This window comes from Melozone crissalis, unplaced genomic scaffold, assembly GCF_028551555.1.
Source record: "Melozone crissalis strain CALT ecotype California unplaced genomic scaffold, PUWL_Pcris_2 ptg000068l_1, whole genome shotgun sequence".
Classification (NCBI taxonomy): Eukaryota; Metazoa; Chordata; class Aves; order Passeriformes; family Passerellidae; genus Melozone; species Melozone crissalis.
This window is the reverse complement of record NW_026535846.1, coordinates 9,875,289-9,902,765: the sequence shown is the minus strand read 5'-3', so window position 1 is coordinate 9,902,765 and position 27,477 is coordinate 9,875,289. Positions and strand designations below refer to the sequence as shown.

The 27,477-nt window shown below is 40.0% G+C and overlaps 1 protein-coding gene across 4 annotated transcripts in view; it reads right to left on the bottom strand.

Annotated features, from left to right (window-relative positions):
- The window catches only part of AFF2 (ALF transcription elongation factor 2), a 322,459-nt gene extending 295,707 nt beyond the window's left edge, over positions 1-26,752 (bottom strand). For all 4 annotated transcript variants that reach the window (XM_054289539.1, XM_054289543.1, XM_054289541.1 and 1 more), the window contains exon 1: positions 26,668-26,752. In XM_054289539.1, coding sequence (XP_054145514.1) covers positions 26,668-26,714 — 47 coding nt within the window. In that variant the 5' untranslated portion in view covers positions 26,715-26,752. The remainder of the gene's footprint in view (positions 1-26,667) is intronic.
- Positions 26,753-27,477: the final 725 nt, after the last annotated feature.

The following is a 27,477-nucleotide window of genomic DNA, read 5'->3' as shown; positions in this document are numbered from 1 at the left end:
CAATTGTGTTTCCTCCATCTCCTTTGGAAAGTTAATGAATTAATGAATCTTTAAAGGACAGTCAGGGAGGCCTTAAAAAGAAGATGCCTTTTTGAGTAAGGAGAGAAAGTGGCAGATTACAACTTAATGGCTTCAGAATAATGGTAATTTCCCTATTTTCTTCACTTGCCTTAGCTCAGCTAATGGCTTCATTAGTGTCCACACTCTCAAACGAATAATAGAGGACCATGTCACATCCATCTTAGTCACATCACAATAAAACCGTTAAATACAATTCAGCTACCTGCCTTCTGCCAGTCTGGGCTGCAAGGCAGAATTAGCAGCACAATCAATACGGAATCCTGTTATTAGATTTTTTCCCTTTAAAAAAGAAGTATATCATCAGGTATAATCATGCAGTGCTATTTAACTGCAGTGCACATTTTATGCTGATTAGATAACTAGAATTATTCAAAATGGACATAAAAGGAAGGAGAAAAAAAATCTGCTTACTTTACACCTATACATCAAAAAATCCACCAAAATTCTGGCTCTGTATTTGATAAAACTGATAGATTACCTCAAAGTCACCACAGATGCGTCACATTTTTCATAACATCCCCTCTACCAAATCATTTCACAAACCAAGCTAATTAAGCAGCTAAAAACCTTCTTGGCTTTAGCTACCTCTATCTTGGAAGAAGAGATTCCATTGAACCAATTAAAATTTTTTTGGAAAAAATTCAGTGTAACTGAATGCAGCTCCATCAAAAGATATCAAGCCTGATGCAACAAGTTCACAAACTGATCTTAGCACTGTAAAATCAAATGGGAATTATGATTTTTTTTAAAATATGCTAAACATTTTTAATTTTCCAAGTAGTTGAATTTAAATGATTTTGTGATCATTAAACTGGATTTAAGCAGCACTGTGCTTTTTTTACTCATTATATGGTTTGGCTATGCTGTGCAACGTGAAATCTCTGCTCAAGCGTATTTTTCTCATTATCCACATATTTTGCACAACAAATAATATGCAGGCTTTTTAACAACAGTGGTTGAAATATGCACACTTGGCAAAATCTAATGCACAAGTACTATTATTCTCTACTTTTTATCTGTGGAACCCAAAGGAGCAAGCTCCAACTTCTACCTTGCTAAACTGCAGCTGGCAGCAGCACACAAGTAACAGGCAGAGGAAAATGGTCTGTTTAATATATCAGGAAAATCTCAAATGCTTCAGGCAAGATTCTGTTCTCAGATCCACACCACAGATCCTGACTCCAGCGCTCTGCCCCTTCTTGACCCGAGTATCTAACGCTACCAAAAACTGCTACGGACATGTAGAGGCAGAGCTTTATTGGATCATACCAATCTAAAGCAGGATTTTGCACAAAAGGATTCCTGGACTGATTCCCCAATTCTCTACATAACCCTGCCATAACCACATCCAACTGACGTCCAGGAAGAAACTGCTTTGTAAATCTCAGCACACACGACGTGCCGGGTATCCGCACTTGTCAGCGGAATAAATTTTTCTGACAACATAAATCTGATCCCACTGAGAAACCTTTTTAAAAATACATTATTGACTGAAAATATTTATATGCACCACTTTTCCTGTTAGCAAAGGTAATATATTAACTGCTTTGCCATTACCACAAGTAACCGTAGGCCTAAGAGAAAATATTTCTGTATGCACGCTATATATCCATTTCTAATTAAAACACGATGCCAATATTATACTAAATCACAACAGAAGCCTCAGTCCTAAACAGGTCTTGAGCGACACCTGCATTCTATTTTTTCTTTTTTATGAGCAGTTTGTCAATGATGAGACTTTAATGAGGGGTACTGCTTTCAAAATATGTAGCTATGGGTAAACAAAATATTCTCTATCATTTCAGTTCTTAGTTGTTATTGTAAAAAGAATTAAATGAATTCCAACAGACAGGTAGCTAGCAGGGATACAGATCACCTACGTCTTGTCTACCTTAGGATACTAAAACCTTATGTATAAAAACCAACTGATAAAATAACCACAACCCCAAACCTCTCAGGGTGACACTCAGATCAGTTCACAGCTCATCAGGGAAGGATTCACTCCCACTGTCCAGGTGTGCCACCTTGGCCTATGCAAATTCCCATCAGAATAAAGGAGGAAAACTCCAAAAACACATTTGTCAGTCTGACCTCAGAATTCACTACATCACGGCAGGCTGCAACTCTCCCCAATACATGTTAGGGTCCTAATTAGTTCTATGACTGAGCACAGAGAACAGGGCAAAACCAATGGGTATCAACTCCAGATGCTGTTCTGGCATCAGCATTAGAGTATTACCAAGGCCAGACACTCCAGATACCATACTTATTATCTAACATTAAGTGGACCCAGAATTGCCTATGCTTTAAACAAAAAAAAAAAAAAAAAATTGAACATATAATTGATGCAGAATATTCAAAATACACAAAAGTAATTTTAACATTTACTTTTATAGGCATCCTTAGGAGTTCCAAGTGAACTTTTTCTTGCTCACTGCCCCTTTAAGATTTCTGCATCACCCCCTCTTTCATTTAATTGCCCGTAGAAAGAATATTTACTGCAGTTAAAAGATGCAGGAGGGAGATTACAATTTGTACGTAAGTTAGGCAAGGAAGATGCATTTACAACTTTCCTGCTTAAACTACCACAGAAACCAGTTTTACACAGAGTAGAGGTCCCCTCAGAGTAAGCTTGGTTAGCATGCAAGTACACTATCTGCCTAAACTCTGCTTTTCTGATTAAAGTTTTGTATTTAATTAAAATTGTCTTTAATTAAAATGCAAATATTCTAGGACTTTAACAATAAATTGTTTACACTAGACTGAGAAACAGCCCTCAAAGGCTTTGGGAAAAAAATAGTTTAAATTGCAAGCTGTATATTCAAACTTCACTGCTCAGTGAAAATGGGTAAAGATCCTTTTTTCTCCTATTGGCTTAATCTTTTTTAAACAAATGGAATGATATCCCAATTTGTATCTAGAATTCACATAGAAAACAATTCCCAAAGTTATTGGCTGTTGAGGAAGCAATTAGGCCAGTTCAAAACATCTATTGTGTTTGAAACAATTCCTTTAGCCAATTTTGCTAGGAAATGATACTGACACCACAAAAGAATTGCCAGTTAAATGAACGACGGCACAGCCCTTCCCTGAGTGATAAACATGGAGTGCGCCTGTGTGCACGCAAGGATCCATCTGCATTATCCCTGCACCAGAAACATCCTGCTCAGGGTTCAAAAATAGCCATTCTGTTTACAAAAGAGCAGGGTTTAGATACAGCAGATATATAGCCTGCTCATTTCTTTCTTTAAACAAACACAGAAAGACTCCGCACCCCAGGTTTTGATTTAGCACAAGACAGACTATGTGCTCTGCAGCACCAACAGTCCTCCTCTGTATGGAGTGCTGGGACTCACAGGTGAATTATCCTTATGACCATTTCATAACCATCCTCCACTGGGAATAAAATGGAGCCTTTGTATTTCATCTGACTTAATATCTTGAGAACTTCAATTTTTGTCCAGAGAAACTTAAAACTGAACTCTTAGCACTCTAGTGCAGTAACAAAAACTACAGTCATGCACGGCTTGGAAAGAAATTTACCAAATCCCAAACCTTTCACAATTAAAAGAAAAAAAAAAAAAGTAAACAGTGCTTGGGAGGTTTTATGGTTCATTAGCAAAATACTGCATTATGCTCATCACCATATCCCTGTTCAAACACTGAAGAGCAGTGATAGAAGTTAAATGAGGTAGTAACATTTAAAGTTTGAAAAATCCACTTCCAGAAGCCAGTGGAACAAATCATACATGGGAACATTCTAACTGGAAGTACTAGCTAGAATAATGGCATAAATGTGACCTCTGTGGAAGTAACATAAAGTATCCTCTTTCTTGCAGAGAAATTCTTACGAAGACCCACTTGCTATAAATTTGAATTTCCTAAATTCATTGCAGAACTGAGAAACCAAAATGAAATAAATTACCACAGTTTGACACCATCTCCTTCATCACAGCAATTCCAGATTTCAGTATAAAAGCCATTACTTAACTTGCACGCCATAATTTACACACTCTTTTACACAATAATTTTTGATCCAAGAAAAGATTCATTTTCCTTTTATAATTATCTCGTGTCAAAGTCTTTAACCTTTTCATCTGAAAAGCCAGAGCTGGATTCCTTCTGGAAACATATGCCCTGAGTTCAGCTCCTCTCTTTGTGCATGGCAGGAAGAGGCTGGACATGAGCAGGGAGCAGCCAGGTCTGCACACCAGGGCACCAACACCACCAACACCCAACAACAGCTGCCTTCCCAACCCTCTACAGCAAAACCATCCATTGCAGTGAATAAAACCTGTGTCAGCCCAACGTGAAGTTGTAAGTACAGCACAAGAACCACCTAAACCACAGCGGTGGCAACTGCCGATTTGCATAATTTATACAAATTGATGTAGATTCAACAATTAGCATTTCAAGTGGGTTTCCTGGTGCCCAGGGAAGGCTGGTGTGAGCCTGGGCAGCCTCACCTGACATGGTGCCCGTGCCACAGGGTCTGTCCACACACAGGCACACAAATCACATCCTTCCTACATCATGCGGCCGAGGTACTTCGTTCTGGTGCTTCTCCAATGTTACGATAAAGATAGAGCAATATTCTATCTTCCTAAAATTCAGACAACTTCACCAGATCCATACACACTTGTCTTTTCAAAATAGCACTTCACAGTCACAGGCAGGAAGCCTGGGCTGGCTCCAGCAACTGTGGGCTCACTTCAGAATAGCCCCCAAAACCACAGGTTTTATGAAAAAGAGCTGCTCCATCTCCACCCACATTTGGCTCCCCAGCGGACTCCTGTACCAGCAAAGCATCCTCATCATCATTCTTCATCACACACATGTGGCTGCACCTGCATTTCACATTTGCATTGCTTTGGAAACACACCTTTCTGCACCAAGGGCAAGAGGCCACTGTACAGAACTACATGGTCTGTGTGCACTTGCTTCCACCTGAAATCATCCAGTAAAATGAAAAAAAAAAAAAATTTTAGGTGATACAGCAATTATGCTCCCCATTCCTAAAAAACACACCATTCTGTTACAGGGCCAGCCATTAGCTCTTACTACAGGCACCTCTGCTGCCTCAGGAACAGACTGCTCATTTTTAGCCTGTTTCCAATTTACCCGCTGGCAGAGGTGCGCAAGAAGTCTCTAGCAATGGAGTTGCAAACCCACGTCGGTATAAATTTCCTTTTTGAGAAGTTTCAATCTTGCTTTATCAGAGACCAGTGCCTGTGCTGAGGAAAGCCTATAATGATTTCTCTTTTTCAGGCTTATTCTAGAATTGCATCTATTTTGGGGTTTTGTTTAGATCTGTCGCAGCTTTCGTCCTGTTGATCATGTTGTTTTTCTAACCCGCCCTGAACATCTGTTGGCTCTTTCTGAGGCTGCATAATCCTGTTTTTTTTTCTTTCTCTTATGTATTCCACTGCTATCAGCTGGCTGTTATTCTCAGTTTTTATTTTTCAGTGAACATTTTATTTCTTTTAGTTTGGAAAAAAATATTATTTTAAAAGCACTGATTCTTTCTGGCCTCATGTTATCCTGCACAACAAATTCACATTCGCCACAGCTTTTGTTTTGTTCAGCTGTTTTTTTCTTTTTTTGTTTCTGCTTCTTTTTCTTTTTAAAAAAAATGCATCAATAAAAAAATTCAGGTTGCAGCAGACCTAAAAGGTGGAGTGAGAAGACGATGAAGGATCTTGTTTTCATAATGATAAAAATCAGTACTCATAAAAGATACGGGGCTGGCGGCCCTGCAGAAAACAGAGCGAACACCGTTTAACCACAAACCAGACACACACACTCTCAGCAGGACCACTGCAAGCACTGAAAGGGGGAAACAACAGTCAAGCCTCGGCCTCCTCGCCGGGGCTGCCAGCGAGGGCAATCATTAGTGCCAAGCGTGGGGGTGGGTTTTTCTGGACGCTGACATTGGGAACTGTTTGGAGACTACAATTATTTAGCATAGCCTAACAAACAATTATCAGATGGCAACAGCTTCTGGTCACTACCAGGCTGGACTGCATTCAAGCCTAAGAGAGACATGTATCTCCTCAGCCAGCAAGTCTCCCTACCCAGTGATTACAAAACAAGTAAGATTTTGAGGTTGACAAGAGTCCCTTTTAGCAGCATTTGGATTATAAAATTGCTCTGACTCACTGCAGCGTATTGCTCCCTCTTAATTAACAGAGTTGAACTTTGTACATGTCTAGACTTCCTCCTGCAGAATGGCAGATTTTGGACTCCATGAATATCATTTGAAGTCATATTATTTACAGAGCCTTTATTCATTTCAGTCATTTGTTTCAAACATATTTTCCACAGAAAGAAAAAATGCACCAACTGCTGGGCCATTTAATCCAAACTTAACAGTTAAGATGTTTTATTCAGCATTTTAAAAAGGATTGTCTTAGGTAATTTTATGTGCTGCATTTCTAATGTTAACTTTACAGATTGTAAAGTGCCTTGGGATGCACTAGCATGAAAGGCATTAAGGTATTGCCGGATTTAAGCAAATGTGCATTGCACTAAAAAGAACCTTTTATGAAAGCACATACAGATAAAAACCACAGTAAAGCTAGTGTTTATTAAGAGATGCTCAGATTTATTTCTTAAAGCAAAACTATTTTCCTCCTCCACTGGCAAAAATGATCCTTTTCTAAATTAAAAAAAATTCTGCCAGTACTGACATAAAATTGCTGAAATTTTTTAGTTTATGGAAGAACGTATTTTCCCATTTAAATGTTCAGTCTTAAAAAAACTCAGCTGGATTCACATAAAAAAAAAAGGCTTTTTTTTTTTTCTTAAAAAGTAGGATTTCTGGTTTGTGGGTGGTCGGTTTTCTCCTACGACTTATTATGAACAAATTAATTAACTATATTAATTAGCTTGGCTATTGTTACAGGATTTTATGGGTACAAAGAAGAACGAATCATACATTTTGATCCACGCTTCCTATTACTATCAAAAAGTTGCATTTCAAATACAAGAAAAAGCTTGTACAGCTAAATCCCTTGACACGCCTGGAAATCACAGAGTAGGCTTGTACACCAATCACTTATGAGAGAGGATTTAATGTCAGTGGGTGAAGTTCAACACGGCGAGAAGGAGCAGCATTAACACAGCCAGAGCAGCCTTATCAAGGAGAGGTGGGGTACTGTATCAGGCTTTATCTTCACCCTTTAAGTGGGAGGGTGGATTTGATCTTCACCACCTCCCTCCCTGTTTTCCACCTTTGTAACACCCAAGTACTCCAGCTCTGTGGTCTCAATCCAGAGACTATTACAGCCTGTTAAAAAAGTATCACTCGATTTTAAAAGTATACAGATAAAGCCAAAAGAAAGTGTCATGGATTTCGACACGTAGGACTAAACACAAGATCAAAGTTTAAGTGCAGAATATATATAATAGTATTCAAAAAAAAAAAAAAAAAGTAACACTGCTGGAATTCCTATCACTCTAACATCAGAAGAGAAGCAACAAACAACTTTATAATGCCAGATCCACCTTTTCATTAAAATTACATTAAAAATAAAACATGGTGAAGAAAGTTAAAAAGCAGCATATGACTTCTACCAAGGAGGGAAGGATTAGTTGTCCTTTGCATTCTAAGTTTGAAAGTTAATATGACAGTCACAATACCTACTCAGAGCCTCAGATATTTTTTGAATGATAGGAACATTTTCTCAAAGGCTTTCAGCTACAAAATAGCCCTCAAACACATTTGTTTCTCTAGAGCACCTGTAATTCAAAAACATTACTGATAAATAAAGCTCAAAGCATTAATTTTAAGTGAAAAATTTCAGATGACTGAACTGAAATCCAATAATATCCTGTTTCAAGAAAAATAGTGGAGCTATGTACTCTAATTACAGTGGGTCATAAAACTGAATTAAAGGAACAAGATACTGTTTTAGCTAATGATACTTTTTAGCTACTTCTCATGCCTTTCACACTATGGCATTTTCAGTTACATATTTGCCACATTTTGTTTTCACACAACTGCTTTTTCCACTCAAGTTCAAAGCAAGATCAACCCATTTAACTTCATCTATACTTCCACTGTAGGCATTGAATACCCATCTCAGCCTGCTCCTCACAGATGCATCTCCTTGTGAAGAAAATCCAGACAATGTATGTCAGCAAGGTATCCTTTGCCAAGCCACAAAGACCACATCTCAGTAGCTCTGAGATCTGGAATAACTCTGAGAAATGGAAATACTAATGTCTACATATTTTACACCTGGATACATCCATATTTCTCCAGAGCTTTGTCCATGCATTATTGAAAAGACAGTTTTACTGAGCAACAAGCTACATAGCAGGTTGAAACAATCAATTGTTCTTCCTGTGATGGACTTCAGACTGGGAGAGCTGCACCTTCCAACTCTTGGCTGCTCCCATAAACTACACTTTAAGCCCTGTCGAGGCTTAACACAGAGATCTGGGTCTTCCCAGATATACAGTTATCCATGTTTCTATTTCCTATCTAACAAAGCTGTCAACCAAAAGAGGCTGATGGAGACACTTCCCCTGTCACCGGGCTGCCAACTGAGGCATGACTGCAGTTACTTTTACTCTGATGTGGTGTAACGTACAGTTGTTACTACAAATACAGCCCCTTTCTTAAACCCAGCTTTTTATAAACTGTGCACCTGTGCAAGTTCAGAAGAGCAAATCTGGGGGCTCCATGACAAACAGCCCTGATTCCCAGACTCAATTTGAGTATCATGCTCAAATATCACTGACTGAAACTGCAGCCACACACAGCACCTTTCACCACAGCCCTTCTCCATGTCTATGTGTTTATTTTGCACTAATCACTAAAACATCACAGCACAAAGTGTTATGTTATCTCTGTATCCATCTCAATATCTATAATTACTTTCTCTTTTGTAAAAACTAGGACAGGGAGTTGTAGCCCTCAAAGATTACAGATACCCATCTTCCTAAGCCTGACTAAGCCTAAACACACAACAATTATAAGATGGTAAACAGCAGTAATTGTACACTAAATGTCTTTTTAAAGAGCCAAATGTGCACTTAAAGTTTAACTCCCACTCACTGCTGCTCTAGAACAAACAGTAAATTAGTGAATACAAAACTAAAAAAAAAAAAAAAACAAAAAAAGCCCTGCAGCATGTTCCTCAGGCAGGAAGTAATTCTATTTCCCCCCCTCTTTTTTTCAACCTTTGTAGACATAATGCAGGATAGTTTCAATAAAGCCCTGCCTGCAGTAAAAGCATGTGATGATCTTGCAATCCAAACTAAAGTGTGATAATTACCCTGCATTAATGGAAAAGGGGACACACAGAGAAATAAATGACCCTCACCCTGCAAAGAAGTGCAGCTGTATTCTAATTTATCAACAGTCAATTTATTACCTTATGTACTTTCAGACTGTGGGTTTTTATTTGCACCTGTATGTCTCAGTAAAGTGCAGCTAGTTTCATGACCATTACAAGCAGTTAAAGCTTCCTCTTTTCACTGGAACAGGTGGCATGCACAGGGCAGAAAACCACTCAGCTACTTTTATCCCACGTGCATCAAAACTAGCTCTGAGGTATCACTCCAGCCCCTCTCTCAGTGACATTACAGACACCTAAAACACTGCACAAGTCTCTTGATACATTCACCTTTTCTGGATTGGTTGGAAATCACTTTGGGAGTGTTTTGGGAAGGAGAATATGACCTAGCAAGAATGAATACAGAAGTCAGTCCCTAGAAGCATGACTGAGGTGACAGTGTACAAGTACAGGAACAAGGGATTCCCCAATTTCCTTCTCGAAGGGGCCAGGACCTGGAGCACAGAGGGAGAACCTTGTTCTGCCAGAGTCACTTGATAGGCAGAGGACACCAGTTTCCAGAGCTGTTTGCCTTATCCATGAGTAGGAAGAAGGGGAAAAAAAAGAATTAAAATATCTTACAAAGTAATAAAATGTAGCTGTGAAATGATAAAAGCTGATTGTTCTTGCAGCGTGTTACTGTGTGACAGCTCTCCTGACAATTAAAATGAAGAGGTTCTGTGCACTAATGGCAATGTCTATGGTATACATAAAATATATTATAAATATTCCAGCATGCCCAAGAATGTCTGTGACATTTGTTGCTAAGAGGTATCACGTTTGCTTCTTCCATGTCCATTTCATGTCTCCACTTGTAATACTGAGCACTTAACCAGGAAATTCCCTCCTCCCAAGTAAAAGAAGAACATTTTAATACTGATACCTTTCATATGTCCAAGCAAAATTGTATTTGAAAGGTCTTTATTTATCTTCACAACTACAAGGCCCTAGAGGGTCTGTAAAGCCCAGTGTATACTCCAGTGTCCATTCTGCAAACACTGTGAGTGGGGCAGAGAGAGGTCATCTGCCCAAGAGGTTCCACCCAAAGCAGGGCACCCTCTAACTCCACAACTACCCTACACACTATTACACTGGTTGGTGCTGTTATTTATTTCCCAACATTTACTACTGTAATAATGTCAGGAGACAAACAGGCCACACTACTCTGTGCCAGACAAATGGCTACAGAGGGATTCCACTGCAGCACAAAATCTGTAAGAATTAACTGTCCTCACATAAAGTGCCACAGGACAGGGGAGAAAGGCAGAAGATATTCTGAAAACTTGGAGTTTTTCTGTTTTAGGAGTAAAACTTGAATATTTGAAGCCTCCCCAAAAGGGTTAGATTATTTATTTTGTTTTGAAGCATACCATCACTTTGAATATAGCAGTTAAGCAAATCAGCACCTGTCAAGTGTACTGAACTACTCTCTATTTAACCAAAATTTACACTTAGTTCAGTCAATTAATATAAGCCTTATCAGGTTTATGATAATTAGCACACTTACTAAGAGAAGTAACAGCAGTAGAAATAGTGTCAAAGAAGAGCTCTGTTGTAGTTGGGTCTCACCAGAGACTCCTATCTGATCTCACCTAATGATCTACTTGCTCTTGTATTGCCAAGAAGACCCACTTTTCCTGCTCTTAAACCAGACAAATTACTGTGACAAGAAGCAGGCTTAGGGTAGCTTCCATTCACAGATCACTTTAAGTACTTTACAGGTCATGTGCTATTAAACTACTTACTTTATCAATTTCTTTTGGCTTATCCAAGGCTAAACTGTTTTAGTTGGAGGAGGAGGACTTATTTTGTGTTTTGTTTTGCTTTCTTATTTTTTATTACTTTTCCCTTCCTGTTTTATTTTTACCATGAATAGTTGAGAGCTGTTGGACCAAAAATAATTATAATCAACAAGGAAAATAAAAATAAACTTTTGCTTTCCTTTGCTTCACATATATTGCTGAAGTGTACTTCAACACAGGCAGACTTCTTTAAGCAAGTATCACTTGGAGCAATCAATAAGGCCACTTTTTGGTAGCCTGTTTTAAAGGTAGTCCTTCAATGGCATTAAAGGACAGGTACAATTTAAACTCCTCACACAGAAGATGCCCTCTTGCCTGGCATTCCAGAACTTTAAGAATTTTAATCAGAATTGTCAAATTCCACATCATTGCTTATACACATACACACTTTTTTGTGAGTCTCTTGAACTGCAGGGTCATAAGGGTATTATTTACAGTGCAAAGCAGTGTTTTAACAAAATAGTTACTCAAAGCATAATTGCTGGGTTTTTTTCCCCCAGCTTGAACTGATAATTTTCCTTTGCTCTTAAACTCATAACCATGAAGCCACATCATTAGTCCAAATTATTCTGAGAATAAGGCTAAAAGTTAATATACTTTAACAAAATTAGCCACTGCTTTAACAATAAAGGGAGTATTGTGCTATCCTTCACTTATCACTATTCTTAAATATTTGATATTAGATAAGACCTGGAGAAAAATGAAATCCATAAATTGCACTGTGGCATATTCTACAGGCAGGCAAGAGACTTTAAAGAAGGTGAGACAGTGCTATAAACCAAAATTCAAATCAGAAACGGAACCTTCATTTTAGATTGCCGGGCTTTTAAACGTTCAAGATAGACTGCAAACATTATTTTAACATTCTCTATTTTTGTAAGAGTACCTACAGAAGCAGAGACAATTTAATACAAGCCGAGTTGAACTTTAGTGAAGGTGTTTCCAGGCTATGTTTTTAAGAACATACTTGAAAGATTGGCAGAACAATCCAGTGCTCTGGTATTTTCACAAATTCAAAACAATGAGATACTTAAGACTCTATTCACACACACACAAAAAAATAGAATAAAGAAAAAATGGAGAGGAAAAATGGAGACTTAAATGTCTCTAAGTGGAAGAAACATTTCCCATCTCAACTTTAGCACTTTACTACTGACATACAATGAAAAAAAAGTGCTTGTATATAACCCAGCCATGTCAGCAGCAAAATGAATCTCTGGGCTGTGCAATGATCTAAGAGAATCTGAATGGGCATATGGGAACAGCTCATTTTGCAAGACCTCCGAAACCAACCTACTGATAAACACCGGAGGGTGCCTGACTGCCTGAATACTCTCATGCTTATTTGTTGTTATTCTTATTCATTACTGAGTCATTATTATTATTTAAGTGCCGACAATGCACTTGTGAACCAGAACAGATGCAAAATATCCTGTGCTAATGAGAAAATCAAAGCCTTTCTCATATTAGCAATTTCATATTATAGGATCTCTTTATTTTTGCCAATAAAGCACAAAAGTAATTAATACAGCAATATTTTCTTATTGTTCATGAGTAAAGCAAGCAAAACTGCTCAGATTCCGCTTTGGCTCTCACCCCTACCAGCACAAAATACAATAAATACTATTGAAGAATTCCTACTAAGACAGCTGCCAAATAAAATACAACAAAAATCTCTCATAAAAAGCTGTTCTTTGTTTATTCAGAGATAGAGTCAGTATTCCTCACTGAAAATGAACACTGCTCTGGCACTGCTCTTTCATATTTAAATACTTAAGCTGTGTCTTATTGCTGTAACCATCTCACAGGGTAAGTTTTTAACTGGAGGCTGGAAGGTGACATTAGTCCTCAGTGTATTACCAAACTATGGGTCCATTCTTGAGTAACCATTAGAACAATACATACGGAGCACACACTTTTCACCCCCAAAATGATGCTACTATATACACAAGGAATCTGACAAATACTTCCATTTAAATATCAGTGCACACAGCAGATGTCAGGTTTGGACATTCTCTGATAGCAGCAATGGATGTGTGCTGCTGCCTTGTCCAGCTTCGGGATGACAACTCCAGCAGTCCAGGTTTGATGGGAAGGAGGGTGGCTGGGGAAGGCTCCCTGCAAAGTCAACTTCCCCCAATGCTGCTAGAGCTGTGTCTGCTTCTCATGACCACCCAGTTTTTAAGCAAGGTCACAGATACTGGAGCTGCCTTATTGTGCGTAAGTAACCCTGCAGCAGCGGATACTTCAATTTAGCTGAGGAAGTTTCCATTTGGGTACAGTATCCTGTATCTTGCCTTCAGCAAACCAACCTGTGCACACTCCCCAGATCTGGCCCCAGAAACTCTCCACCTCAAGCAAACATTCCTGCCCTCTGGAGGACCATTCTGCATCATGGGAATGGATATGACCAATCCCTTTTGTGAAAAGTAAAGGGTCTTTCCCTTCAATTTCAGTAAGGAACAAAATGACTCAGCCATGACTGCAGGGCTCAGCAGTGAGCACAGCACTGCTGCAGAGACACTGGCCAAGGCAGAGCAGAGCTAAGCCCTGCTGTCACTTCTCCTAAAAGAAAGCATGAAGAACAATATGTGAGTCTTAAAGTCTTGTTCGAGAAGCTTGCTGGAGTCAGAGACAGGCCCAATCCTGTGCTGGGAGTCAAATGGGTATAGTTCTGTGTGAACTCTTTGGCAGCCCAAGCCCAGCACAAGCCCCCTTCCCACCCCAGTGCTCCCACTGTGTCTGCAAGGAAAGCCTGCAGGAGGATCCCTGACCTAGAGAGGAGCCTAACCACACGTTTTATATCAAAACACTCCTACCAAATCAAAGTATGTGGGCAAAGCAGCCAAGATTCAAATGACAGAGACAGTTAAACTAAAACATGCATCAACAATGAAAATGTAAATGAAGTTTTGTCCTTAGCAAGTCCTCAGAAAGGGGAACTGAGATCCTCAGAAGCTGCCTTGACTAAAAAGACAACTGAAAGAGTTGGATAGTACCTTCTAGTTCAACACCAGAATCCAAGACAACCTCATGCTCAGAAGACCGAGTCTGGCCCTAAACACTCAATAGCATTAAATAAAAATGGCAAGATTCTTACATAAAAATAAGAAAACATCTGTGGAAAGATCTACTGATACTACTTTTTGAAGATCTACAACTGCTAGTTGTAACAGCAGCATCCTGTCAGTGACACACATTTCAACAAAAGGAATAAAATACACAAACAATAAATAAACCCCCCAGCAACAGTGTAACAAAAAATGCCTAGATTTCCATTAAATGCTAATTTAATAAAATCAACAAACATGCATCTGAACTATAAGAGTGTTTTTAAAACCAGTGGAAGTGTGACAGATGAATGACAGTTGATCACAAGTGACAATTCACACTGAAGTCCAGAGGAATGCTCAGCCTTCACATCCCCTTAAATCAGCCTTGAGTTAACACCCACTCATCCTTCAGTGCACACTCACTGCCCAGTGACACAGGCACACCCACAGTGAAGGGCTGGGGTACTGGAGCACCTGCTGAATTCTGACACACACAAACACACGTGGCCACGTTGCTACAAGCCATCACTTTGAGATTTTTGACAGTCACCCTTTGCCCACATCCCTGTTTGCTCCTGGCTGGCTATGTTCTTGGCCAGAACATTTATAGCCCCTGGTATTATCCCTCCAAAGCTGTGACGCATTCTTAACCACAACTCTGAGAACACACTGACTTTTTAATATACAAACATGTAGGGAAGATATACACACTCAGACACACCAGGGGATAAAACAGACGGGGAGGAAATGAGGAACTTTATGTTACTGTCTTTTCTAATGAGATAGAAAGTGGCAGATGTAAAGATTTCATTGAATCGACAATCTCTTTTATGATATGAATAAACTACTAAAACAGATTTAATCCTTTATAAAATCAGATTATAAGAAGCAGACAAAATCACAAGTTTATTCAATACGCCATCTTATCCAGTGTGACTAATGCATTATTTGTATGAAGTTAAAGTGGTGCGTTGAAAAGCTATGAAATAAATCAAATGCTCTACTTTATGTAATCTTAACAGACAGATCCCATTAGGATTCTACTATGCATAGCTATTGGTTAAAATCATTGACCAGTATCCTTATAAATTAATCAACTGAGGTAATGCTGGCTTGGCTGTCATCATTTATTCCTAATCTACATTTAGAATTCAATTCAACTTTTCAAGCCCTTTAGAACAGGTTTATCAATTCTCTCACCCTTGCTTCAGACATCAACCTAACCGGCAATTGTTTACAAAAGACCCAGTACAATGGAACAGTATCTTTTTTGTTCCTTTTTTTTCCACAGATACCAGAGTGCATATAGACACTGCGTTATAATTAGTTAGAAAGATATTAAATCTTAACCAAACATTCTAGCCTGCCTCAATTTTTTGATGAGACCTTTTATCATTGAAGTTGAATTTGCAGGCAGATTGTGTGAGTTTACACAAGTGAGAATCATTACAAAATCTAAAATAACCCTGATCTGGTTGAAAGGCAGCTAGCAGAATATTTTTGGTTATAGATATATAGGGGGGGGAAAAAGCCTCCTAGATATCAGGTTATTTGTGGAGCTCTAATGTGTTTTCAAACATATGACTTCTGTGTTATGTCTGTGTATTTTATGCAGTTTCTAGTCATGTTTGTTAGATGTCTGCATGTCACGTACTGCAAGATTCATGAGCAGTCTACAACCAGGAAAAATTCTCACACAACAGCTTGTCTTGGGTAATGGGGAAAGAAACAGCAGAGTGAAGTGACAGGGAAGTGTATTATTTATTATCCTGATGAGGATAACACCTAGTCATGGTCTACAATCCAAACATGCCCACTGTCCTGCTGACAGAGCTACGATTCTGAATGAGAGCACAGGTGTTTCCCTACACAAATACCAAAACTCTCTTTAATTATATTCCCTTATCTATAATCCCTCCATGGGCACATTAAAAACCAGTCAGTTTGGGCAAGGGCTCTTTAAAGAGAGAAAGGAAGACTGAGCAGTAACAAAAACATTGCAATAGATTGCATAATATTTCTGGAGCTCTACCACAGAGTAGGTAAAGGTCATCTGCTCCCAAAATGAAATGAGAAAGAAAGGGAAGCTGTGGCTAAGTATGGTTTAGAGTTCACTAAATCAATGAAAAACTTCAACTAGCTGCAGTGGCCTCCAGCTCAGCCCTCTAGTGCAAATTTACTGGCCCACAGACAACTATCAAAGCCACAAAGACAATGCTTCCAAGTATGTATGACACTAATCATCTCCCCAATTGCCTAAAAATGATACACAGGATTTCAACAAATTTCATTCCCTTCTTCAAAGGCACATTGTTAATTTCATAATCAAATTCCATCAGCATAGTCTATTAAAACACATATATGAAAATACCTCCTACATTTCAGGGACATTAAAAAAAAAAAAAAGACCATGAATTGTTTTTGCTGCCTGTTTTCCCTTGAACCTTGAAAGAAAGGACCTCAGAATAAAATTTTGTCCTGTATTCTTTTTTTGTCCAATCACAAGGATGTACTTTTCCTCGTGCTTGCTGAATGCAACACAGTAATTTGTATCCCCAAGTGGTATAAATAGAAAATATGCTCAGTCTAATAACATATGTGAGGAAAACTCATGCCCAGGGTTAACCAACAAAGCAGCAGCGATCTGCTAGAAACAAAGGCAGCTGGCTCAAAGAGCAACAATGCTTCTGAAAAACTGTGGATGTAATATTCAGTGAGCCATCCAAGGGATGACGTTTACTTATGCTACAGCTGCATATACAAAGCTTTGCTATAAGATCTGGTAAATGACAAGTCTTCTGGAGTGACAAGATGGTTCTGTCTCCAAAAAGTCCATGGCCTTCACTGTCCAGCTATACTAGCAGGGCAAATTACATGAAGTGTACACACTATAAATAAATTCTGCCCTTCAGAAGAGTTCTCTGCTTTGATTATCTTCTCTTGCACTGCCCAAATCCCACCATTTCTCTTTACAGGCTTGCCTTCCCCCTACTAATATATCTGCCTAGCTTTCCGTCTTCCTCTATCAACATAAACATTCATAAACATTAAGGGACTTAACCTCATCACACCCCCACAGAATAGGAAAATATACCCATCAGACTTGGCAAGCAGTGAAGTGGAACTCAGCTGCACTCCTGACCAACGATGAGTCCTTCTGCAAGTCACTTCTCTCTTCCCACTCCTCACTGTGCAAGGAGGGGTGATGACAATGACTTCTCTGGAAGTCTAACAGTAAAAACTGGAGATACACTTCTCACTTCACAAAAGGAGGTAAAGCAGAGACAAATCATTATTGGTTGAAGGGTCTCTGGCTAGAAATATCACCCCATTTTTCTAAATATGCATCTGACATCATCAGCACAAATGTGGCATCCAACACAAGGATCTCTGTGCATCAGCTATGCCACAATCAATACCATTTGCTTTTCTTGTAGGTAACACTGTACAAGCAAGCCAGTGAAGGACTATGTAGCTAGAGTGAAGTTCATATTAGAGAAAATGTCAAAAGCAGCTCCCAGCTGACACCCATGAAGATGAAAAAGTGAGCAGAAAGACCAGATAAAGGTAACTACACAGCTGGCCCTTCTCTCTCATGCTTTGCACCTGAACAAAAAAAAATAAAAAGGCAAATCACCACAGAAGTAAATACTATTGCCTCACCTTTGACAGATTCCAATGACTTTGCAAAGGCAGTAAAGTAGCTAGCCACAGTACCAGTGAGAGAATCCATGTTCTGTTCCTAAAAAGATATATTCACCTTGATTTCACAAACTTAAAAATGACAACAACCCTTTCCAGTATTACCAAAAAAAAGCAGTGCAACTCAGTTCCTTCTCCAAGCAACCACTAGCCCTCAGCCACTGGCCAATGCCTCAATTCCTTCACCTACCCCTCTTCAAAGGCTTGGTGGGCTTGGTGAAGACAAATGGGCTTTCCAATGTGCAACCAAGCAGAAAGCCATGAAAATCAAAGGGCTGCTTTTTGAGTAAATATGAGCTCCAAAGCCATTGTCCTCTCCCACAGAGGAGATCTACAAAAATGCTTACTATAGCATATGCACAGTATTCTTTACAGCTCTGCCTCCCTGCTGACCACCAGCCCCAGGGCTCACTCCACCTCCCATGACAATCGGCTTCACCACACCCACTGACTTGTATTGGAACTCTTTCAGGGACCCTAACTAATGAGTTTTTAAACACTTGTAGACAGAGAAGATAATTCCTCATCATTATTCTTCATAGGAAACACCAGGAAGAATGTCACTCCATTGTTCTACAGGAAAGAAACTGGAAGAAAAATCACCCCCACATTCAAAAGAGCAGCCCTAAGCTCTCATACATGAACTGGCTGCCCTCCAAGCTATGGGGGTCTCACCTGAGAGTTCAGGACAGAGAACTAAAGCATGTGCAAACTTCTGAAATCATCTCTTACTCTGGCACGTCTGCACACTAAGAGGTCCATAACCAACAGACATATAATGTTCCAAGACAGTATTCTCAAATACAAGCGTGGCTATTGACAGCAGCACAGAAACAGAATCACCTAAACACTGTATTACTGCTGGATCTCAGTTACCCTCATGACATGAGACTGAAATAAATAGGAACGGGAGACCTTAATAAGAGTTTATATTTAAAGCTTTGCATTTGCTTTCTCTACTGACAGTTATATGTTCTTTTTCCACACAAGAGAAATCTTGACCTAAACCAGTAATAAAGGCCAAAAAAAAGAACAAGTAACCTTACATAACATGCTGTTACCCTCAGACATAAAAACATTTTAAATAAAAAACATTCCATTATGAAGCCACCTTCTCAACACAGATCATAAGCCACCAAGGACTGCTCTGCTTTCACCCAGTGTCACTTTCAGGTGTCTATCACTTTGCAGGCTGCAGATATTATCACCTATCAAAAGAGCCTACATTTGGATGTCCAAGAAAACTTCTGAGCTACAATTGAATCCTGCCAACAGTCCATGTAAATTAGTGCCAAATGGAAAAAGCACTAGTCTCAGTAGTAAGGCTTCTGCAGGTTTGAGCCCCAGGCACTGGCAATGTAGAGCTACAGAATTTACTCATTCCACAACATCATGCACACCCACAGCATACAAAAATAGCTATTATAATACTTGTCAAAGGAACAACTCAGTGATTTTTAACTTGGTGCTCTATCTTGTTTTCTTCTTTGCTGGTTGTTAATACCCCACCCCTATAACTACATATAATTATGAGTGGGCTATTCATGTCTTACTATAACTGGTAGCACCATGCAGCATGTGAGTCAGGAATCTGAACTGCTGACTACAGCTCCTCACTAAACAAGTCTTACACACCACATATAGTAAATGGCATTCCCTATTCTCTGCTCCACCTACAAGGGAAACCAGCTTCCAGTTGTGGTATCATCTCCAACTCTCCTTAAAACTCACCATCCCAAATTCCATGAAATAAGGACTCAGTTATAATCTCCAGCAAAAAGACACAGATAAACAGCTGAGGTCACAAGGAAAAAATATTTAAGTGAGAGTTTTCTTCTCTCAGTGGCTTCATTTGAATATATTAATAAAATGTTATTAAAACACTATATACAGTTTTACCAAAGAAACTACAGACCTTTGCTTAAAAGTCATAACAATTTATGTCGTTGATCTGCTATGTACAAGTTGAGAAATAGTCTCTTCATGATAAAACACTTTGTAACAGCTGGGAAGTTAACTGCAGGAAGTTTTGGGTTATTCCCTTACCTCAGCTCTCTTGTTCCACATTACTTTTTCAGCACTACCAGCCCAGCCTTGGAAACCCATCAAACTGACTGCACTCAATAGCAGTCCTGTTGAAATTTAGGAGCAATATACAATTTTTATAAAGTTTCTTCAAGACTGGACTCCAGTACAGTGTATTTGAAAACAAGCCCTCGAGCTCATTCCCCGACAATTTCCTCACAAATAAAGGCTTAACATCATATGGCCTTAGTGAGAATCTTTGGTCAAACAACTGTCTCATTAGAAGTTATTCAAAATGGAGCTTAAAAGCTACTGACACACACACTGCCATCCTTCCTCTCATTTTTTTAATCTCTACAGTTGTCCATTAGTCAGGAGTAATGTACCTTCTGACCTCTGACCAAAGCTATTAGAACAATTTAAACAAATATTTTGGTTACAAAGCATCAACACAGAACATGCAGTAACAATAAAAGGATGAAAGAGCTGTCTTTTAGAGTCACTGTTGTGACTTCCTGACCATGTTATATTATGGAAGGTTACACTAACTTGACATCTTACTTGATTTACAACCTTTCTCAATGCTTAAGAAAGAATTTGCAACATTGCAAAACCCAGAATTGTGGCACATTTTCAGTTTTCAGTGTTAATAGATGTTTGATGGCTTTAGAAAATCTATTCTGCTAACTGCAATCAAGAGAAAAGATTCAAGCTTTCCCCTCCATTTTTCTTTTCTTTCCATAAAAGAAAGGCAGTAAATTTGAATTGGACAGGTTCAGAATTGGGCTCTGAGGAGTTTTTCCACATGCATAGTATTAGGCATGCGCAGGGAGCCTTGCTGATCTGGGCATTAGAGAGTTGCTCCACATTTAAAGAAGTCTGCCTTTTGGCCAAAATGGGCAAATCAAGGGCTCTCTCCAGTCAGCTGGGAGCACCTTCACTGGCATCACTGGCCACTGACTCACACCAAGGCAGGAGGAAGACACAGGCTCTTCATGGCACTTATTGACTATATGCATTTAACAGACATTCAGGAACCAAATCCTTCCAGTCCCTGACACAAAAATAATTTCATTACCTCAAACTAAAGGCACAGGGAAAATACAGGATAGGGTCTATCTGTTTAGATGCTTATTCTAAATGCTTCATGGGTTTAAGGCATAAAATGCTTTTTTCAATCCCTCTAGATTTTTTTTAAATGAGATTTAATATTTGCATTCTTTCTGACTGCCCAGTTATTGGTGAAATCATGTAAAGCTGCTGTAGATTTCAGGGAAATAGATGGGTACTGTAAAGGCAAAAATAACATCTGCTTTCACTACCATATACATCAAAAACTGGGATTTAGTCATTAGGAAAAAAAATTGAGCATTTTGGGAGTGATCAAGGACCCAGTCTGGTGAAACCTAAGCTGAAATCAGAGTTGTTTTAATAGGATCTCTCATGTGCTTAAAGACACATACCTGTCTATGGGCTCTGATAAATTAAGGCCCATGTGCTTTTTCTAAGTTTAGCACAAATTTTATCGCATCTCAATGTTGGACATTTTTCTTTACCTAGATAAAAACAGAATTTGGGCCTTTAAAAAGGAAGAATTTTGGTAATACAAAAAGCATCACAACACTCCTTCCACAATGCTGGAGCATATTGCCACAGTCCTAAGAAGCAGAAAAAGACCAGCAGTGCCCATGCATTTTCTCAAACATCATTTAGTATATTTAAGTTAATAATTTGCAGAATGTCACATTTGCCACTCTAAATTATTTAGAAAATTCCAGGTTGCAGAAGTACTCGTGTCGGACAAAAGGAATAATTTTGCTTTACTGAAGGACCTGCATCATAGTACCATCTTTTACTAAGAAGAAAACCCCAAACAATATAATTGGCATTCATGTACAAACTGCTTAAATGCTCTCAAGTTCTGCTTGGCTTCAGAATAGCTGAACAGCACCTGAAGTATCTACTCTCCATCCCAATTTGTATATTTTAAAAAACATTAAATTCTTGAATGAATCATTAGGAAAACAATTCAAATGATGTTAAACTGATAGTAATTTTGCCTCATAGGATAGATGTGAGCTTAATGTTTGCAAACAGCCAAATTCTTTCAAGATTTACACTCCATGAAGTTCAATATCAGCCAGGGAAAAATTACTAAATCAGGATGTACTTCAAGTACAGGTTTTGGCCCAAGACTATTTTTGGTCTTCTTCAGCTGCTTGTTTTGACAGCATCTAATCCCCCTCACACACCCACCAGTGGCCACACAATCTATCCATTTACACTTTCAAAGCAAATTTAAAACAAAACATTCTCAAATAATTGCTTGTGGATGTCTGTAATACAAATCCAAAAAGTAACTGCAATTCAACTGTAATATTTCTTAGGGAAAAGAAAGGGACAGGGAGAAAAATCTTACAGAATCCTTCAAAATGTGACCTTTTCATACGCTAATGCTCTCACCATCACCCCATGAAAATTAAAAAAAAAATTAAATCTAACTCCCAAAGAGCTTATCTACTCTATTTCACACATTCCCATCAGCAACACAACACAGTTTCCACATTTAGAAGATTTTTCATTTAATGAGTTATTACAATCCCTGGTGAAAGAACAGTAACTGAGAAGGTCTTCTGCAGGGGCACAAGGCAGAGAGGGAAGCAGGAGGGTGGGTGAAGAGGGGGAAATAGCCAGGGCTGGAACTGAAACAGTTCACCTTTGTCTGGAGAGCAGGATCACCCCCTCCAGGTTGAGGACTATGCTGAAAGAGTGCGCTGCTGTGGCATGCATCGTGTTTCTCCATTCACACAGGAGAGGAACCTGGCCCACAGATGGCCTGTTCTCAGCTTTGTCAGCCACAAACAGACCTTTGAACTTTCTATTTATATAACAGTTTAGTGAGTTTAAGCCTCTTCCTGTATAACTGGCAGTTTGCTGGTTTTTGCTGTAATTAGGCTACTTGTGATACATCATATAACATAGGAAAAAAACAAGAGGCTTGTTTCTCTGCAGGGCTAAGCCTTTCTCCTTGCAACCACACAGCTAAGATGACACTGTTACCTGCTCATCTTATTTTACCTTGCCAGGTTTTGATTTACATACCTCAATATGCATTTTTCTGCTAAGTATTTTCTCAACTTCCATTTTATTAAAGATTGGATGGCTTAAAAATATTAATATCTATAACAATCAATGTAACATAAACCAATAATTTTTCTGCCTTTGTTTGTGAGGAGTATATATTCCAGGGTGGTTGGGTCTTTGTTGGGTTTTGTTGTTTCCCAGCTGCTGATTAATGACACCACCTTGCTCCATAAGCAGGTTCAAATCTAGCCACATGGTCCCAGGCCACAGCAAGATTTCATTTACTTGGTTACCACAGACAAGCATGGAAAGTGATTTAAAAGATGAAATTTGATTTTTAACAGCAAGTGGTCCCCTTGGTGCACACAGGCATTCAAGCTTTTCATTATATCCATCTCCCTTTCTTTCTCCCTCATAGAATGGCTCATATTAAATGCAAGCCCAGGTGAACGCTTCTTATCCATCCAGGAATCATAGCAGACTTCAGCTTTGGCCCTTTCATCTCATCCTGAGTTTACATTTACCTAAATTGTTTTGCGTATTTTTCAGTTTTTTTCAGGTCTGGCAAAACATCCACAAGGATATTTGTGGCCTCATCTTACACATTTTACCCCAGTGTTAACAAAAACCCGACACCAACTCTCAGCTACCTTCCTAATCACATTCACAACGACGGGTCAATGGAACATCTCATTCTTGTACTACTGTGATCTCTCCTAATATGGGAAACTAAAGGGCTGATTCTGCAGTTTGTGTCATCAAGACAAAGCTCCACTAATCATCTGGAAGGCCAGGTGAGAATTTCAGCACATGTGCAGTAGCACTGCACACTGTAACAATCACAGCTCTTGAGAAAGTATGTTTCAAGAAGTGACACAAAAATGTACCTCCATTGGAGGTGGGGGGAAATTAACTATATTTTTCTCATCAACGAGTAACTTTCACAAACTCATTTCCTGGTATAAAAGCAAGGCAAAGAAAGTTTACCTTAGCATCTTTTCATCAGATTAAAAAAAAAAAATTCTCCTCAAGCTATAAATATGTTTTTAATATATTTCTCAGGCTAACGATGTTTTTGTTGTACTTTGCATACAGATAATACAAACACCCACACACACAGTAGGCCTGAGCTTGTCTTCTTGGTGATTGCAGCACAGATTAAGAGAAGTTTTGGGTTTGCAAGGAATGCAGAAGAGGGTCCCTAATTGCCTTATAAATGCTTGTGAAACATGTTTTACAAAGGCCAGCTCACAGGCAAGAGGGGGGAAGCTTCGAAATAAGAAGCAGCAATTCACACATCATGTTATATGTACTTATTTGCAAATATTACAAAGCAACCACACCATATTGGATACAGAGACAAAATTAATAAATCTTGATGGATGTGCATGCATATCCCGGAGTGTGTGTATATGATGTATGTATAACACATTACATACATACACATGTTTGTGGACAGAGGAGATAAATTTAACTCTCTGTAAGCGATGCAACTACTTGTCAGAGACAAACATATTTACATGTATAATAAAATACATGTCACATTTGTGTAGACATGTAGATTATGTACCCACATGTTATATATGCACTTACATATGCTAATTGGGTTGCTAAAAGCTAAATGCAACTTGATCTCTGCAGTAAGTATGTGTGAACGCCTGTGCCACATAGAGAGTTTGAGCAGATATCAAACTGTTTGAAACAGTCAAAGTAAAAATGTTCTCTCATCATGAACCCTAAAACCACTAAAAACAAAACATTTCACAATACAAAAAACAGCAAATAGAATTTTAGAATGAGAGGCAATATATTCATATTTTCTGGAAAAACCGAGGCACAAGAGTTCTCCTCTTTCTGATGCACATCTCTAAATCCTTATAAAACCATGGTCAAATGAAAGTAAGTTATTAAGCAAACACTAAAACTCAATACCTATAAATGCTTAGTATTTGAACTACACCCACATATTGGGTTGTAACAGCTTCTATTAAATTAATGTTACCCACATTATAAATTAGGCAAATTGTATGCAAATATTATTTGAGTAGTAATATGGTGGTTATCAGTTGTCTGCAAAATAAATTAGTGTAGCAGAGTAAAGATAGCGTAGTAGAAGCATAATATTTAATTGAGCACTAATTTTATTGTGATTATTACTTTTAAATAACAACAGCATGATTATTAAAAAGATGTAATACAATGGATTATGCAGAGCTGATAAAACATGCACATGATCCAAAACGCCTGCTTACAGATTAATATTGATATAGTGTAATTTATGGTTGTGAGGATTTACTCCCAATTGCTGTAAAATGGAACGTGACAGGTATTTGGTTCTGATTACTATGGATTTGCAAGTATAGCTGTTAGACCGTGTTTGGCAAAATGATAGTTATTAACAAGATATATTACCTTTTTCCTAGACATACCTTTATATTATCAACAAAGTAAAGTAAACCCTCTGCAAAACACGAGGTCCAAAAGGACATACATACACATATATAATCTGTGTGGCATTTAGAGATTAGTATCACAAAATACAGTATTTTAGTCTTTCTTCCTTGGCAAACTGCACTCCAGCCTAAAAGCATTTAACAAAGCAGTACCCAACCTCTGAATTTCCCCATGCATAGTTAAGGAATTATATTCGCTAAATTGAAAAGTAAAGAAAGAACCAATAAAACCAGCCAAAGAATAAGCATAATCTCATTAACCAGCCACAGAAGTGACTAAGTACCTACCCAAATTCTAACTTTCCCAGCTACTTGTCACCCATCAAAAATTCCTTAACATTCACTTTGATAACAAGTTTACAATGCACTCAAACAGATGCACCGATCTTTTAAAGGTGTGCACCTATTTACAGAGAAATATAAACCTAAAATTCCATTCTTAAAATAAATGGAAATCAAAGAAAAATTATGCGGAGACGGGCAGGGAAAAAAAGACCTGTTATAATATCACGGGTACTGATCTCGCCACTTCCAAAACTAACTTCAATAACGCTTCATCTAGAATAGGAAACCAGCAAAACCAGCAACAGAAGCCCCCACACCGATCAGAGCTACAGCCGAACTGTGCCACACAGCGAAACTACAGTTGCGGTTCTCCCCGTGAAAGGAACATTGTCAGTGACAGCAGTAAACACAACATTAGCAAAGCCGCGATCCCGGGGAACATCGCCGCCCCTGCTCGGGAGGGGGCTGCCACCGCTGATCGCAGCCGGCACCCGGCACCTCTCGGCGCTGCCCTGCGGGCCAACTTCGCCCCCCGCCGCCCCGCTCCGAGCGCTGCTCCCCAGCCGGGGCCGCGGAGCGTGGCTGGAGCCGGCCGGCACCGGCTGCCCCGGCCGGCCCCGCTGCCCGCGGGCGCAGCGCGGACCCGCTCCCCGCTGGCACCGGGTGCTGCGCCCCTCAACAAAGGCTACGGCACCGGGGGAGCGAGCAGGGAAGGGTAGGAAGGAGGCAGCTGGAAGAAGGAGAGGGGTGGAGAGACGGGGAGGGGAGGTGATGCGGGAGGGGGAGAAACCAAAACCAAAAAAAAAAAACAAAAAACCCACCACCCGAAAAAACCTACCACTGCTGCTCTAAGTCCCAGTCCCTGAAAAAGTCGAATAGGTCCATAACGATGTGGTGGGGAGACTCAGAGAAGTGGTGCCCCCTCCCCGCCCCGCAGAGCCGAGCCGAGCCCAGCCGGCGCGGCTATCGCTGGCCGGCCCGCATGGGCAGCGGCGCCGCGGGGAGCGGCGGCCGCCGCGGGGCCGCCCGGAGCCGCCCGGGGTGGCGGAGCGCCGCCGCCGCCGCCAGCAGCGCGGCGCGGCTGTGCCCGGCTGGGAGAGGCAGCGCAGCGGCGGCGGCGGCCCGGCGCACACACACACAGACGGGCGGGCAGGCTGCCTCGCACACCGCGAGGGGAGGAGCCGGGGCGGCCCGAAGCCGCGGCATGGAGCCGCCGCGGCAGCACCGCCGGGATCCGGCGGAGCCGCGAGCCCCCGCCGGGAGCGCGGGGAAGTTTAGCTGGAAGGAGGAACTGCGGGGATGCGGGGAGCGGAGCGGCTTCGCGCCAGCGGGAGACCTAGGGAGGCCTGCCTGGGGTCGGAGAGGGGGACAGAGAAGGGGGAATAGGGGAGAGAATTTAAAGAAAAACAAAAAAAACCCCAAACATACACACACAAAACCAGGCATCTCTAATCCTAACATTTAATTGCCAAAGCCAGCTCCTGCTGGCTGTGTGGACAAACCCGCCTGCACGGACATGGCAAGGCCAGAGCTCCGGGTCAGCTGCACTGCGAGATGCAGGATGGAGGCAAGGGTCAGAGCAGAGTCAGGCTGGGGCAGCCCAGGAAGGTAGGATGAAGAAAACTCTCCCGAGCCCCGTGAGGTCTGG